Source organism: Heptranchias perlo, chromosome 44 (assembly GCF_035084215.1).
Source record: "Heptranchias perlo isolate sHepPer1 chromosome 44, sHepPer1.hap1, whole genome shotgun sequence".
In the NCBI taxonomy this organism is placed as follows: Eukaryota; Metazoa; Chordata; class Chondrichthyes; order Hexanchiformes; family Hexanchidae; genus Heptranchias; species Heptranchias perlo.
This window is the reverse complement of record NC_090368.1, coordinates 3,831,437-3,848,783: the sequence shown is the minus strand read 5'-3', so window position 1 is coordinate 3,848,783 and position 17,347 is coordinate 3,831,437. Positions and strand designations below refer to the sequence as shown.

Genomic DNA, 17,347 nt, shown 5'->3' with positions numbered 1-17,347 from the left:
TATCCTGCCTAGGTGTTGCTTTCTTTACAACTCTGTTGGTAGCTGAGTTTAACTCTGGTTTCTCAATTTAGTCAAATCTCCCCAGCCTAGTCTGGTGTGGTGCTGAGCCGTGTCGAGTGGGAAAGTTACAGGCTGGTTTTAGTTGGTATAAACCATTCCTCATAAGACCTGGCACCCTTGGCAGACGTTTGGTGCTGGGTGAAAGCCTTTGGTTCAAGAACGAGGCCCACCACCACCTTCTCAAGGGGCCACTAGGGCTGGGTAATAAATGCCGGCCTTGGCAGGGACGCCCACATCCCCTGAAATGTGCAGGCAGCCCGATTATGGAGGGCAGAGTCTTGGGGCTGACCCCCCCCCCCCCCCCCCCGCCCGCCCCAAGACAGACCCTGAGCGTCTTCAAGCACTGATTAAAATTAGACAGCAGAGGGCAGCATGTTCCACATTACAAGTGAGGCTGCGTAGCTGGAGGAAGGGGGGGTGCCTCCCTGCAGTGAGTGAGCTGGATTTTGGCTGCAGACTTGTATAAAAATGCCAAACAGGAAGAGTGGGAATAGCTGAGGAACCAAATTCAGGAAATTGCCGCTTGTGTGCCGTGAAGGAACAGTACGTGAAGAATCTGGCTGTGCGCAGAACATATTTTTTCCTCTTCCTCCCGCCACCGTGCACTTGGCCAAAAGTGGTGACTCATCCTATGTTCCATCAGACCCAGGCCCCTTCAAATATCTCCAGCCTAAATGGCCATTCTTCATACGAGCCTGGACAGTAAATTTAATTAATGCCCTCACCCTACACAAGAGGCCACTTGGCCGTCAAAATCTGCCCCTGTGCTTTTGGCTCTTTGCCACTAGGGTTGCCAACCCTCCAGGATTGTCCTGGAGTCTCTGGGAGTTGAAGATTAATCTCCAGGACGCTGCAGGGAGCAAAAATCCAGGAGAAAAATCATCGGGTGCATTTAAAAAAAAAAATTCTTTCAACACTTTTGTTTATTGGTTATAAAAGTGTTGGAGTTCGGAAAGAAAAGGCTGTTTGACAAATCACGAATCATCCAATCGGCTAATGAAGAATGTGTTCGCTCTCCGATTGGCTGAGCGCTGCGAGGATGGACATGTTGGGCGACCAATGGCGGGGAGCACAGGGGCGGGGCAGTTCGAGGGAGGAGCTTGTGATGAAACCTCCAGGAACGCATCCAGCCAGAGTTGGCAACCTCATTTGCCAGCCACCCAGTGCACAGTTTGCAGTATACTTCCCGACTGTCCCCATTTTCCTCTGGATCACTTTCAACCTTGTTCCGACAGTCGTGGCACTCCAGAATTTTAAAATATTCCAGGGACACTCTTCACAATTTTTTGTTTTGGAGGTTGGGGGGGGGGGGGGTGGGGGCCAAGGAAAATCGTTGCTTAATTTTTTAATTCACACTTGGCCAGAGGAATTAACACCACATTGCACTTTGGTGGTACATAGTGTAAAGTTTAAGGTATGTAAAATCAAACTGAGATAATCTGTTAATTCCACCAGTTGGGAAACTGTGGGAGTTGGCAATAACAAACACCAGATCAAATTTCCCTTTGTTTAAAGCCGCTAAGGGAAAGTTATTAAAAGGAGACAAATTCAGAATCAACCGGGGGCAGGACAAGGTTGGCTTGAGTTATGATACTGCAGATAAAATCCCACTCTGTGGGTAGCTCTCTTGCCGCTGAATCAGAAGGTCATGGGTTTAAGTCTCACTCCAGAGACATGAGCACAAAATCCAGGCTGACACTCCCAGTGCAGTGCTGCGGGAGCACTGCACTGTCGGAGGTGCCGTCTTTTGGATGAGACGTTAAACCGAGGCCCCGTGTGTCAGATACGTGTAAAAGATCCTGTGGGCACTCTTCAAAGAAGGGCAGGGGAGTTCTCCCCAATACTTATTCCTCAACCAACATCACTCAAACAGATTATCTGGTCATATATCACGTTGTATGTGGGACCTTGCTGTGTGCAAATTGACTGCCATGTTTCCTACCTAGCAACAGAAAAAATACTTAATTGACTGTAAAGCACTTTGAGACGTCCTGAGGTTGTGAAAGGTGCTGTATAATTGCAAGTTTGTTCTTTCTTAGGTCAGTTTATAAATGCACCCGGTATGGTGCTTGAGACACATCCCAGGTTGAAGTCTGGTCAGTGCTGGATTAGCTCACCTTAGTTAGGGTGTTGCAAGTGGATCTTGTCTTGGCTGAACCAGACCGTCCGTAACCGCAACCGCAACCTATTTGACTCTGAGATGAGCTACCGCTCGCACATCGCCATCACCAAGACTGCCTACTTCCACCTCTGTGACATCTCCCATCTCCACCCCCTGCCTCAGCTCATCTGCTGCTGAAACCCTCATCCGTGCCTTTGTTACCTCCAGACTCGACTATTCCAATGCTCTCCTGGCCCGCCTCCCATCTCCCACCCTCTGTAAACTGGAGCTCATCCAAATCTCTGCTGCCCTGTATCCTAACTCGCACAGAGACCCGTTCATCTATCACCCCCTGTGCTCGCTGACCCACATTGGCTCCCGGACCGCCAACACCTCGATTTTAAAATTCTCATCCTTGTTTTCAAATCCCTCCATGGCCCTCGCCCCCCTCCCTATCTCTGTAACCTCCTCCAGCCCCACAACTCTCCGACATCTCTGCTCTCCTCCAATTCTGGCCTCTTGCGCATCCCCGATTTTAATCGCTCCACCGTTGGCGGCCGTGCCTTCAGCTGCCCGGGTCCTAAGCTCTGGAATTCACTCCCTAAACCTCTCCATCTCTCTACTTCTTTCTCCTCCTTTAGGACACTCCTTAAAACCTACCTATTTGACCAAACTTTTGGTCACCTGTCCTAACATCTCACGTGGCTCGGTGTCAAATTTTTGTTTGATAATCGCTCCTGTAAAGCGCTTCGGGACATTTTACTACGTTAAAGGCGCTATATAAATGCAAGTTGTTGTTGTTGCGATTCCTGGTGTCCAATTCACACACCCAACAGGAGCTGCACAAGAAGCAGGAAGCCCGTGTTTGTTTTTGTTTTGCCCCCTTCTCAATTCTGGTCCCCGGAGGGGGGGTCACTGGGAGTAAGTGTTGATGATGCTGGAAACAAAGAGTGTGGGGGGGTGTTCCATTTCACAGAATTACATAGAATTTACAGCACAGAAACTGGCCATTCGGCCCAACTGGTCTGTGCTGGTGTTTATGCTCCACACGAGTCTCCTCCCGCCCCTCTTCATCTCACCCTATCAGCATATTCCTTTCTCCCTCATTTGTTTATCTAGCTTCCCCTTAAATGCATCTATGCTATTTGCTTTAACTACTCCTTGTGGTGGCGAGTTGCACATTCTAACCACTCCTTGGGTAAAGAAGTTTCTCCTGAATTCCTTATTGGATTTATTAGTGACTATCTTGTATTTATGACCCCTTGTTTTGGTTTCCCCCAGAACTGGAACCATCTTCTCTACGTCTACCCTATCGAACCCTTTCGTCATTTTAAAGACCTCTCTCAGGTCACCCCCTCAGCCCCAGCCTGTTCCGAGTTGCTATCATTGAGCACGGAGGTGGCAGGGAGGGGAATCGCTGCAAAATAAAACAAAAGCAGAACAGATTGCATGGATTTTTTTTGAATTACGTCACTGCACACACCCTGAACCACAGATATAAACAGGAACATAATCACAACTGTGCCAGTCCCAGTTAGTCTCCGGTCATTGCTTTGCAGAGAATCATTACACGCCACTAGAATGATACCAGGGATGAGGGATTTCAGTTATGTGCAGAGACTAGAGAACCTGGGATTGTTTTCCTTAGAGCAGAGCAAGTTAAGGGGAGATTTAATAGAGGTGTTCTTTTGAGGGTTTTAATAGAGTAGGTAGGGAGAAACTGTTTCCAGTGGCAGGAGGGTCGGTAACCAGAGGAGACAGTTTTAAAATAATTGGCAAAAGAACCAGAGAGGAGATTTTTTACGCAGCGAGTTGTTATGATCTGGAATGCGCTGCCTGAAAGGGCGGTGGAAGCAAATTCAATGGTAACTTTCAAAAGGGAATTAGATAAATACTTGAAAAGGAAACATTTGCAGGGCTACAGGGGAAAGAGCAGGGGAGTGGAACTAATCGGACAGCTCTTTCAAAGACCAGGCACGATGGGCCGAATGGCCTCCTTCTGCGCTGTATGATTTTATGATCACTTTATTGTCAGTCCGATTCTTTTAAACTTATTTCTCAGTTGGTTGAGTGCTGGTAGGGATGTGCAGACAGGATAACTGAACTGCTTCCTACGCCTTTATTAAGTGGTTAAAAGTACTTGGGTTAAGGAAGCAGGAGTCGATCAGAGTTCCTGCTCCTACTTGTTATACGGCGACCGCTACTGGAAGGTGCGTGCGATCGTGCGGATGCTGAGTGAGGAAAGAGCCATGCTGAGTTGTGATGCCCACTGTGGTCAAATAGCCAACTGGTGTGAGATACCAGAGGATGTGATTGGTGTCCATGGAAAAGGAGCAAAGAGTCAGCACCTTCGAGAGGGGAGGAGATATAATTATAAAAGTACATGAACTTCGATCCCTGGTCTGAAATAGCTGATTTCAGCAAAGGTTGTTGTTGGCCTCGGCGAGCTAGGAAGGAAAAAAAATTAGCCTGATACTCCTGATTGTTATCCAGTGACCCCTGCTGGAAAGTGCGTGGGTGTCGAGTGAGGAGAGGAATGACCTGATAATCTGTTTCAGTGATGTTGGTTGAGGGATAAATATTGGCCCCAGGACACTGATCTTCCTCGAAATAGCGGCCGTGGGATCTTTTACATCCACCTGGGAGGGGGCAGACGGGGTCTCGGTTTAACGTCTCATCCGAAAGACGGCACCTCCGACAGGGCAGCGCTCCCTCAGTACTGGCACTGGGAGTGTCAGCCTGGATTTTGTGCTCAGGTCTTGAACCCATAGTCATTCAGAGGTTGTCTACAATTAAAGCACTGCTCTCCTTTGGTCGACCGAGACTGCTTTTAGGGAAATTAGGACGTGGTGGGTTGTCCCTGAGGGTGTATCGATATTTGCAAGGAAGGAGGAGCTTTCCTCCGCAGAGTAAACCACTTATGTGTAATAGGCACCCCTATCTGGATGAATCCCGACGGCGCTAGGACCCGGCCACAGCTGCTTTGATAAACGCGTTGGTCAATAAGGTGACGGAGAAAAAAGGGGATATGCTGACAATCTGGTTTTTTTCCCATTCTGATCTCTCGTCACTGGGGGAGGGCAAGGGGAAGAGGAAGTGGTGGGGAGAGGAGAGCGAGAGAGGGAAAAAAAATATTGCCGAGAGAGGGAATCAAAATAAACGAGGCTCGTCCGGAGTAGGAACAACTTTTGTTTAAATAAGTTTGTAACAAATGTCATGAGTTCGCAACTGATGGGAAGCAACTCTGAAGAGCGACAGGAGAAAGTCCACAAAGGGAAGGGAGACACAGCGGAGCAGAATGGGAGGTGAGTGCGGGGAAAGAGGAGGGGGCGGGGGAAGAGAGAAATCAACTTTTTCCTCTGCTTAAATGGGAAAGTTTCGAGCTGAAATTGACACGTCAGGTGGGGAGCAGGAGCAGTTTGTGGTTCAATTCCCCCCTTCCCCCTGTTATTGGCCCCGCTGGCCGTCTCCTCACATTAATTATTAAACTATTTATTTCTACCTTATTCCTTCGAATTGGCGGATTCAAATAATTTACTTGCTGCGTTGTCATTTTTTCCCCTGATATCTTTTATAAAACTAATTTTAAAAATAAACTTTTTGTACTTAGTTTGTGTGTTTCCCGTTTTGGTGATTCCATGTACAGGAAGCCTCGGTTATTATACAGTTCGCCTGCTGTCCGGGCCTCCCAAAGCTTCTTAAAGGGCCATTGTCTCCCTATGAAGTTTTGTGTGTTCCCCTCTGATGAACATATGGCCTGTCAGCTGCCCCCTTGCTCACTGGGTAGCTGCACTGCCCCGTGTATGGTAAAGGAAAAACTTGCATTTCTATCGAGCATTTCACAACCTCAAGACACCCCAAAGCGCTTTACAGCCAATTAAGTACTTTGAGAAGTATAGTCTCTGTTGCAATGTAGGGAAATGTGGCAGCCAATTTGCGCACAGCAAGCTCCCACAAACAGCAATGAGATAAATGTCCAGATAATCTGTCTGTTGGTTGAGGGATAAATATTGGCCAGGGCACCTGGGAGAGCTCCCCTGCACGTCTTCGAAAGATAGCCGTAGGAACTATTACGTCCTCCTGAGAGGTTTAAAGTCTCATCCAAAAGACGGTGCCTCCAACAGTGCAGAGCTCCCTCAGTACTGCACTGGAGCGTCAGTTTAGATTATGGGCACAAGTCTCTGGAGTGGGGATTGAACCCAGGACATTCTGACCCAGAAGCGAGAGTATTAACCACTGAGCCAAAGCGGACACCCACTGAGCAATACAGACTAGAAGACCCCAGGTTTGACTCTATATCTGTGCTGGGAGTTGGGGATAGTACAGTTAGCTCAGGGGGGATTAGCAAGGGGGGAAATCAGCCAGAGTCCTTGCTGCTGATACAGTGACCTCTGCGATAGGTTCAGATAGTTGGGGATATCAGGGGCAATGCTGGGATTTGGAGAGGGCGATATAACCCATGCCACTTTAGGGGAACAAACTCCCCCCCCCCCCCCCCCAGTGGTTGTGCCAATGATGATAATGTACGTGAATGTTGGATGAGGATCGGGCTTGGCTGTGATGCCCTCCACAATCGAATAGCCCACTGCCACTCTGGGTGAGGTGCCAGAGCTCACTCAGTATCTGTGAACCCCAACAAGGGTCAACACCTTCAGAAGAAGAGGGATAGAAAATGGGAGGAGGCCCATCTAGTAACGTAACCTGACTCCATTAAAGAAAAAAGGCTATTTGTTTTTGTAGCCAGTTTATTTACAGAAAGAGTTTAATTTCTGATGGAGACGAGGTGAGTTAAATTAATTTATTCCCCATTACTAGTCTGTATTCTCAGGACTAGTTTCTTTTTCACAATTTCAGACTAACATACATGTAAACTGTTTTTAGATTAAAATATTGTAGTGTTTATCTCTGTCCTCTCCTCAGGCCCATCTCTCGGTGATACATAACAGCCCCTGATTATCATAGAGCGCAGAAGGAGGCCATTCAGCCCATCGTGCCTGTGCCGACTCTTTGAAAGAGCTAAAAATTTAGTCCCACTCTTTCCCCTTAGCCCTGCAAATTTTTCCTATTCAAGTATTTATCCAATTCCCTTTTAAAACTTATTAGTGAAACTGCTTCCGCCGCCCTTTCAGGCAGTGCGTTCCAGATCATCATAACTCACTGCATTTGTATAAAAAAAAATTCTCCTCATCTCCCCCCTGGCCTTTTGCCAATTATCTTAAATCTGTGTCCTCTGGTTTGTGTCCCTCCTGCCAGTGGAAACAGTTTCTGATCTTCCATATAGGGCTTCTCAGCCAAGTCTGATCCTGCTCACATCTGATGTCCACATATTCCACTGATAGAGTTAGCCGGAACTCGAAACTTGATCACTATCACCATTCTCTGGACCATCAACAACAACTTGCATTTAACGTAATAATATGTCCCAAGGCGCAGCACAGGAGCGTAATCGACACAAAATTCGACACCGAGCCACATAAGGAGATATTAGGACAGGTGAGGTGGGTTTTAAGGAGTGTCTTGAAGGCGGAGAGGTTTAGGGAGGGAATTCCAGAGCTTAGGGCCGAGGCAGCTGAAGGCATGGCCGCCAATGGTGGAGCGATTAAACCGGAGGAACGCAAGAGGCCAGAGGCAGAGGAGTGCAGAGATCTCGGAGGGTTGTGGGGCTGGAGGAGGTCACAGAGATAGGGAGGGGCGAGGCCATGGAGGGATTTGAAAACAAGGATAACACATCTGGATGGAGCACAGGTCGAATTTGGTGATACCTTGTAGCTGGTATAACTCAGTTCCTCACTAGGAAGTGCAATTACGAACATACAAAATCGATGGGCAGGAAAAGACCAGCTGGTCCATCAAGCCTGCCCCACACTCATGACGGCCGGAGCATCATTACCAACTGAGGCATCGGAGGGAGTGCACAAACTGAGCTTTAGTATGAGTTGATTTTGGGCAGACTGGTTGGTGCAGTGGGCTAGACGCGGATGTAGAAATTACAACGCTTGGTGGTGTCAACGTGGAGTGGTTGAGGCGATTTAGCACAGATGCATTTAAGGGGAGGCTAGATAAGTACATGAGGGAGAAAGGGAATAGCTGACGGGGGTGGGAGGAGGCTCATGTGGAGCATAAATGCCGATTGGGCCGAATGGCCAGTTTCTGTGCTGTAAAGTTCGACGTGACAACACGGAAACAGGCTGTTCGACCCAACCAGTTGGTGTTTCTCCTCCACCTGTGCCCTTGTTCCTATATCCCTTTATTTCCCTTTCCGTCAACCACCTAACCTAACCTATTCTTAAATGTTGACATGAGGGCCAATTTTTCACTGCCTCCAACAGGCCCTTTTATCTCTGGGACCTGGGTTCAAACACGGCCCACGCTGAAGGGTTGAAAATCTCTGGCCGTTGGCTTATTTTATGTAGTAAGGGTGTTGTAAGAATGTTGTCAACCTAACCCCTATTGGGCAAAAGTGCCCCTCAGTGCGATATTACTCACACTCCTGGGTGGCCAGTAGGGTTTCCAGCCCTACAGAATTGTCCTGGAGTCTCTAGGAATTGAAGTATAATCTCCTGAACGCTGCTGTGAACAACACGCAGGAGAAGAATCATAGAGGAATTTTTTTTTAAAGTTGGGTTCTTTTTAAAATTTCTTTGTTAATTATTGCCTTAGAGACGGTGCAATGAAGGTTCACTAGATTAATTCCTGGGATGAGGAGGGTTGTCCTCTGAGGAGAGGTTGAGTAGAATGGGCCTATACTCTCCGGAGTTTAGAAGAATAAGAGGTGATCTCATTGAAATATATAAGATTCTGAGGAGGCTTGACAGGGTAAATGCTGAGAGGCTGTTTCCCCTGGCTGGAGAGTCTAGAACTAGGGGACACAGTCTCGGGATAAGGGGTCGGCCATTTAAGACTGAGATGAGGAGGAATTTCTTCACCCAGAGGGTTGTGAATTTTTGTAATTCTCTACCCCAGAGGGCTGTGGATGCTGAGTCGTTGAGTATATTCAAGACTGAGATAGATAGATTTTTGGACTCTAGGGGAATCAAGGGATATGGGGATCGGGCGGGAAAGTGGAGTTGAGGTTGAGGATCAACCATGATCTTATTGAATGGCGGAGCAGGCTCGAGGGGCCGTGTGGCCTTCTGCTCCTATTTCTTATGTTCTTATAGATATTGGAGATGGGGTGGGTGGGGGAAGACTGATTGGGTGGTGTGGTTGCAGGCAGGAGGTCATGTGATGAAACCTCCAGGAATATGTCCAACCAGAGTTGGCAACCCCTATTGATTGGTGTGAGAAATATAAGAATGTCACACTGCTGGGTTGGAGATGATGCATGTGTTGGCGGGGGGGGAAGTAGAGGGAGCTCCACTCAGTCTCTAACTTGTGTAATATCTGCCCAGGAAGTTTGATACTAGGTGCCCGAAATAGGAAAGAATTCCATTTCTGAGCACCCACATCTCTCGCCTCAACAAGTGTAGGAGGGAGAATGTTATGTGTAATATATGCCTCTGTAATATCGCCTGTCTCTGCCCCTGCCTCAGGGGCATCTGCTGCTGAAACCCTCATCCGTGCTTTTGTTACCTCCAGACTCGTCTATTCCCATACTCTGCAGGCCGGCCTCCCACTTTCCACCCTCCGTAAACTTCAGCTCATCCAAAACTCTGCTGCCCGTATCCCAACTCGCACCAAGTCCCGTTCACCTATCACTGACCTACATTGGCTCCCGGTCCAGCAACGCCTCGATTTTAAAATTCTCATCCGTTTGTTCAAATCCCCCCTCCCTCCCTATCTCTGTAACCTCCTCCAGCCCCACAACCCTCCGAGATCTCTACGTTCCTCTGACTTCCTTCGCTCCACCATTGGCGGCCGTGCCTTCAGCTGTCTAGGCCCTAAGCTCTGGAATGCCCTCCCTAATCCTCTGTGCTTCTCTCTCCTTTGAAGTAGCTCCTTAAAACCTACCTCTGTGGCCAACTTGTCCTAATGTCTCCGTATGTGGCTCGGTGTCAAAATTTTGTCTGATAATCACTCTTGTGACCTTTTACTATGTTAAAGGTGCTGAATAAATGCAAGTTGCTTTTGACATGGAGCAACCTATAATGGTACAGCAATGGATTCCCAGTCTGAATCAATAGTTGGAACTGGGGCCCCTGGTCCTTCCAGTCCTGGCTCAGCCCCATCACTTTGAATGAGGCAGTAAAAAGTGACAGAAAGGGACGAGTGTGTGTTGGGAAGGAATTCTGTTCCTGCGATTCTGAACGTATCTCTTGGCATGTCGATTTAAGGAGTGCCATTGAGTCATACTTTGATATTTTAAAATTATTATTTATATAATACTCTCGGCTAAATGTGATCCACCCTGTTAATATACCCCAAATTCCAAATAGGATTCCTGCGTGCAGAGAGGGGGGGGGGGGGGGGGTGTGGAAACAAAGAACATTTAAAACTTGCTTTATGCTGGAACGGTTCCCAACTGTTCTTATTAGCAAATGCAAGACCACTAACTCGGGAGCACAGTCTGGAAGGGGCAGTGCGTCTCGGTGTAACGTCATGGAGCACTTCTGTGCGGACGTTGGATAAGAGTAGAGCAGGGGCTCTGCGGTGACGCCTCCCACTGTGGAACAGCCTACCGACACTGACTTTTCGGGGTCACGCACCAGTGATAAAGGGCTGCCATTACTGCCTTCGGGAAAGGAGAGAAGGGCAGAGAGAGACAATGTGAGTAGCTCTCAATGACCCTATTTATACAAAGTCATTATTCAATAACACAACTGCTAGTGACTATGTTACGAGCTACTCATTTGACTTGGGCTGTGTGATTCGATGGTAGGGGGTAGTTTATTCATTATTTACCTGGCTAGATCAAGGTAAGCGATAAACTAGATCTTCAGATTTATCCTTACATTTTTTATTTATTTTTTTAGCTCTTAAGATGTGAATAAAAGAAGTTGCATTTATATAGCGCCTTTCATGGGCTCGGGACGTCCCAAAGCGCTTTACAGCCGATGAAGTAATTTTGAAGTGCGGTCCCTGTTATGTAGGAAACGCGGCAGCCGATTTGTGCACAGCAAGATTGTGGCCTGCTAGAAAATGGATTGACGCTGGCTCATATCCACCTCACACAGACACACATCAAGCGGAGGGAGTGTCGGACGGATGGAGCGGGACAGTAATGGGGTGGGGGGGGAGGAGTAAGCAATAAATTGATTTAAGCTCAGAATGGATCCAAGGCTGGATCCAAAGGGCAGTGTTCGAGCTGAATGTGTAAACACAACAAAACTTGCCTTTTATACAGCACCTTTAACATTGTTGTAAAACATCCTGAGGCGTTTCACAGGAGAGATTATCAAACAAAAATTGACACTGAGCCACACAGGGAGATATTAGGACAGGTGATCAAAAGCTTGGTCAAAGAGGTAGGTTTTAAGGAGTGTCTTAAAGGAGGAGAGAGAGGTTTAGGGAGGGAATTCCGGGAACCGTTGCAGGTCAGCAAGCACAGGGGGTGATGGGTGAACGGGACTTGGTGCGAGTTAGGATACGGGGTAGCAGAGTTTTGGATGGGTGCAAGGTGGGAGGCCGGCCAGGAGAGCATTGGAATAGTCGAGTCTGGAGGCATCACCCTGATATTTCTTCCTTGTCGATGGTTTTTACACAAGTGTTGCCAAATCAACTAGTTGCTGAACAAATCATCAGGCTAGGCGTGTGCAAGATGTTAGCCCTTAGATTTCTGGGCTTCCTGCAGACGGGAGGCGTCAGGAAATTCCACAGTGAGTTATTTCCAGATTTGTTGACTGATGTTGAGAAAATCACGGTTGATTTTTAAAAACCTCAGCAACTTGTGAAAAAGCAGGAATATTGATATCGATTTCATCTACCGTCCTTTTGGCCATCTGTTTTCTTTCCCCCCACCCCTCCTCTTCTAAAGCTGATAACTTCTGACTGCGATGCTGGTTCCATGCCTCTGTTTGCCCTCCTGCCCAAGTGTCCATTCTTCCAGCGTGAGCCTAGCCAATGAGTGTCGGCAGGCGAATTGACTCTTCCACGTCTGATTTTGACAGCAGGTGTGTTCGCAGCCAGGTGAGAGGGATATAACATGTCTTGTAACCTGGGTATAGGAACGGGAGGGAAGATGAGGCACGTGGGCAACCCAATGAAGAAAAGTTGTCCCAGACGATGGAAAACAGGCATATAAAATAAGGTATTGAAGTCGCTAGTGTGTGTCAGCTGTGGCTCAGTGGGTAGCAAGCTCGTCTCTGAGCCAGAAGGTCATGGGTTCAAGACCCACTCCAGGGACCTGAGCATAAATTCTAGGCCGGCACTCCCAGTGCAGTACTAAGGGGGTGCTGCACTGTCGGAGACACCCTCTTTCGGATGAGACGTTAAACCGAAGTCTTCGAAGAAGAGCAGGGGAGTTCTCCCCGTGTCCTGGCCAACATTTATCCCTCCACCAATGCCAGGTTATCTGGGCATTATTATTTAGCTTTGCGCAAATCGACGGCCGCATTTCCTACATTACAACAGTTCAAAAGTACTTCATTGGCTGTAAAGCACTTTGGAATGTCCTGAGGTCGTGAAAGGCGCTATATAAATGCAAGTCTTTCTTGCTAATTAAAGCTGACCCTAAGGGTCCATAACAGCTTGTCACCCTGCCATTATACTCTTGCTCGGTGCTGAGCTGCAGAGTATGTATTGACTGCTTGCTTTCATGTCCAGACTGATCCCAAAGGGTGGACGGGTGGCTCAGAGGTGAACCTACATTCCCTGTTCATTACTGTCTGGTTAGAGCACGCCCAAAATCAGACTCTCCCAATTGAAAGGAATGTGAACATGTCATACCTTGTGAAACCACATACTCACCAGATCGGAGAACATCTTTCTGACGTGATCACCTCTGGTTGAACAAAGGACTTTGCTCGTGGCAATGAGTTTTCTGTCTTTTTGTCTCTCTGGAAAGGTACATTTTGAAAGCACAGCAGTTTTTCCCCCAAGCTGTTTTGTCAAGCATTAAAGGAATAAATGATATCATTCTGATTCGTATAATTGTAATTCGAAACTTTGAGGTGTGTATTACTTCCATCATGCAGATCGAGGAAAAAAAGACTTGCATTTATATAGCGCCTTTCTCGACCTTAGGATGTCCCAAGGCGATTTACAGCCGATGAAATAATTTTGTAATCACTGCTGTAATTCAGGAAACGCCAATTTTCACACAGCAAGGTCCCACAAACAGCAATGTGATAATGACCAGATAATCTGCTTTTAGTGATGTTTGTAAACAATTTTACAACACCAAGTTATAGTCCAGCAATTTTATTTTAAATTCACAAGCTTTCGGAGGCTTCCCCCTTCGTCAGGTGAACGATGTGAAAATGAAATCCTCGAAATGAAATCGCATTTATAATTCACAGAACAATGCTTGGTGAGTACAGACAGTTTTTTCAACTGCCCGTTGCCAAGGCAATCAGTGTGCAGACAGACAGGTGTTACCTGCCAGGTCTCGCAGAATATACAAATCACCAAAAAAAAAACAACAAACAAAAAAAAACAGAGATAGAGAGGTAGAAACATAGAAAAGACAGCAACTGACCCGTTATATTAAAAACAGATAACATTTGTTCGCTGGTGGGGTAACGTGTAGCGTGACATGAACCCAAGATCCCGGTTGAGGCCGTCCTCATGGGTGCGGAACTTGGCTATCAATTTCTGCTCGACGATTTTGCGTTGTCGTGTGTCTCGAAGGCCGCCTTGGAGTACGCTTACCCGAAGGTCGGTGGATGAATGTCCATGACTGCTGAAGTGTTCCCCGACTGGGAGGGAACCCTCCTGTTTGGCGATTGTTGCGCGGTGTCCGTTCATCCGTTGTCGCAGCGTCTGCATGGTCTCGCCAATGTACCATGCTCTGGGGCATCCTTTCCTGCAACGTATGAGGTAGACAACGTTGGCCGAGTCACAGGAGTATGAACCATGCACCTGGTGGGTGGTGTCCTCTCGTGTGATGGTGGTATCTGTGTCGATGATCTGGCATGTCTTGCAGAGGTTACCGTGGCAGGGTTGTGTGGTGTCGTGGACGCTGTTCTCTTGAAAGCTAGGTAATTTGCTGCGAACGATGGTCTGTTTGAGGTTGGGTGGCTGTTTAAAGGCGAGCATAGGAGGCGTGGGGATGGCCATAGCAAGGTGTTTGTCCTCATTGATGACATGTTGAAGGCTGCGGAGAACATGGCGTAGTTTCTCCGCTCCGGGGAAGTACTGGACGACAAAGGGTACTCTGTTGGTTGCGTCCCGTGTTAGTCTCCTGAGGAGGTCTATGCGATTTTTTGCTGTGGCCCGTCGGAACTGTCGATCGATGAGTCGAGCGTCATATCCCGTTCTTACTAGGGCGTCTTTCAGCGTCTGTAGGTGTCCATCGCGTTCCTCCTCGTCTGAGCAGACCCTGTGTATTCGCAGGGCCTGTCCATAGGGGATGGCCTCTTTGACGTGGTTAGGGTGGAAGCTGGAAAAGTGGAGCATCGTGAGGTTGTCCGTGGGCTTGCGGTAGAGTGAGGTGCTGAGGTGCCCGTCTTTGATGGAGATTCGTGTGTCCAAGAAAGAAACTGATTCTGAGGAGTAGTCCATGGTGAGCTTGATGGTGGGATGGAACTTGTTGATGTTATCGTGTAGTCTCTTTAGTGATTCCTTGCCGTGGGTCCATAGAAAGAAAATGTCGTCGATGTATCTGGTGTATAGTGTTGGTTGGAGGTCTTGTGCAGTGAAGAAGTCCTGCTCGAACTTGTGCATGAAAATGTTGGCGTATTGGGGTGCAAATTTGGTCCCCATGGCTGTTCCGTGTGTTTGGGTAAAGAACTGGTTATCGAAGGTGAAGACATTGTGATCCAGGATGAAGCGGATGAGTTGTAGGATGGCGTCCGGAGATTGGCTGTTGTTGGTGTTGAGTATTGATGCTGTCGCAGCGATGCCGTCATCGTGGGGGATACTGGTGTATGGTGCCGAGACGTCCATCGTGGTGAGAAGTGTTCCTGGTTCAACTGGTCCGTGGGTACTGAGTTTTTGTAGGAAGTCTGTAGTGTCGCGACAGAAGCTGGGGGTTCCCTGTACGATGGGTTTCAGGATGCCCTCGATGTATCCAGAGAGGTTCTCACACAGGGTTCCATTGCCTGATACGATAGGTATCAGGCAATGGAACCCTGTGTGAGAACCTTTACCTTTAGTGATGTTGGTTGAGGGATAAATGTTGGCCAGAACACCAGGGAAAACTCTTCTGCTCCTCTTCGAAATAATGCCATGAGCGCCCACCTGAGAGGGCAGACTCCGTTTAACGTCTCATCCGAAAGACGGCACCTCCGACAGTGCAGCACTCCCTCAGTACTGCACTGAAGCGTCAGCCTAGATTTTGTGCTCAAGTCTCTGGAGTGGGGTCTTGAACCCATGACCTTCTGACTGGGGGGGGGGGGGGGGGGGGTGAGAGTGCTGCCCACTGAGCCACGGTTAAGACCCAATGAGGTAATGTGCAGCAAAAAAAAAATGCCTCCTCTATTGAACAGGAAGCCATAAAGGAGGTGTGTTACATCAGAGATCACAGGTGTTGGGAGAGTGATAGTGGGAAGATGTCGGGAAGCAGCCCTGTCAGGTCTTGTAATTTAGCAACCAATACAAAATCTGATGGGTCTGTATGGGGAGTAAAAGATCTAAGAGAAATGGGTCTGGTACAGGGACGGATGTGATGGTGAGCCAGCTTTGCCTTGTGAATTTAGAACGTAGAGCCAGTTGGGTTTATTATAGGTGCATGTTGTAAAAGGTTTCAGTTCATTAATTAACATATTATCTCCCTCCAATTCTTCAAACAGTTAAACTCTAAAGCAACACCCTATTGTGGAACTGGGCAGGGTACCTTGTTTACAGTCTTGAGTTCTCCAATCCAGAGAAGTGATTCTATTTTAAGCTTTCAGGGTGTGTTTCTTTTATGCAAAAGACCTTTCTATTTAACCTTTTGAGCATTGGTGTACTTGTGCTGTGTGCTCCTGTAGTCCTCCTGTTGCTATATTCTCTGTTGCACTCCCTCATGGATTTTCTCCTCTTTGTTATTGCACTGTCTCCCTCCTCCTAACCTCATTCCTTGTAGTGCTCTTTTCTCCTCCTCTTTCCTCTTGTATCCCTCCCTTTCTTTTTTCTAACATTCTTTCTCCTCCTTCCTCCCCTCATAGGTGATCTTTGTCCTCCTCTTGTAACACTCATCTTCTCTGTCCTCCCCCCTCCATGGGTCTCCTCCTCTTTCCTCTCTCAGCTCATAGAGTTCCCTGAATCCTCCCTTCTCTCTCATAGCCTTCCTCCATGTAACTCCTTCCCTTGCCCTTGTAGCTCCTTCCATGTAGTTCCTTTCCTCCCCCCACCCCACCATTTATCTTTCTTCATCCTTCCCACCACCTCCCCCCCCCCCCACCGTAGCCCCCTCCTTCACATAGTTCCCTTTCTTCTCCCTTCCCCTCATAGCCTCCCCCCTCCTTTTGTAGCTCCTTCCTCCTCTTTCCTTAATTATCCCCTCTTTTTTTCCTTTCTCCTCACCCTATTAAACTAAGGGACTCTGGTTGACCATACAGCACAGTTGCATGACGCGTGCAATATATTCAAATAATACAACTAGAAGCAGAATTTGACTAAATGTGGTCGCATCGCTATTGAGTTATAGGTTACCAGCCACCTATGTGGACAATGAAGTCTTGGGATGGTCCTCTTTGTACCCTTGGAAGTATGTTTGGCATCATATTGGTGTCTAAGCTTAGTGTCCACTGTACACACAATGCCGAAACAATTGAAGGACTGAGATGCAAACATGTTTAGGGAAAATAGGAATTTTAAGGAGCAGGGGAAGCCCATGAGGCCCAGCAAATCTACCCCGTCTACCCAACGTCCTCCATATCCCTCAATCCCTGCTCTCTGCAGAAATGCCTAGAACCCATTCATAGTCCTGTTCACTGTCCTTTCCTGGTAACTTATTCCACAACTGTTACCCTTTGGGTGTATCAAGTTTTGCCGGTTTCCCCTCTTCCTCATTTTTAACTTTGGTTCAAATCCAAGGGAACGCATCACTACAGTCAATGATTTGCTTGGATCGTCCTTATCAGTCCCCATCACACGATCTTGCAAACATCAAGCTGACTACCTCAACAATTCCTCTTTCCCAGAGGAAACAAGTCCACCATCTTT

The 17,347-nt window shown here is 47.7% G+C and overlaps 1 protein-coding gene across 3 annotated transcripts in view; it reads left to right on the top strand.

Annotated features, from left to right (window-relative positions):
- Window positions 1–3,699: 3,699 nt before the first annotated feature.
- Window positions 3,700–17,347, top strand: part of bnipl (BCL2 interacting protein like) — a 45,004-nt gene continuing 31,356 nt past the window's right edge. Inside the window, exon 1 of one of the 3 annotated variants that reach the window (XM_067975925.1) lies at window positions 3,700–5,466. In XM_067975925.1, coding sequence (XP_067832026.1) covers window positions 5,378–5,466 — 89 coding nt within the window. In that variant the 5' untranslated portion in view covers window positions 3,700–5,377. The remainder of the gene's footprint in view (window positions 5,467–17,347) is intronic. The other 2 variants (XM_067975926.1, XM_067975927.1) reach the window with 2 other exon arrangements.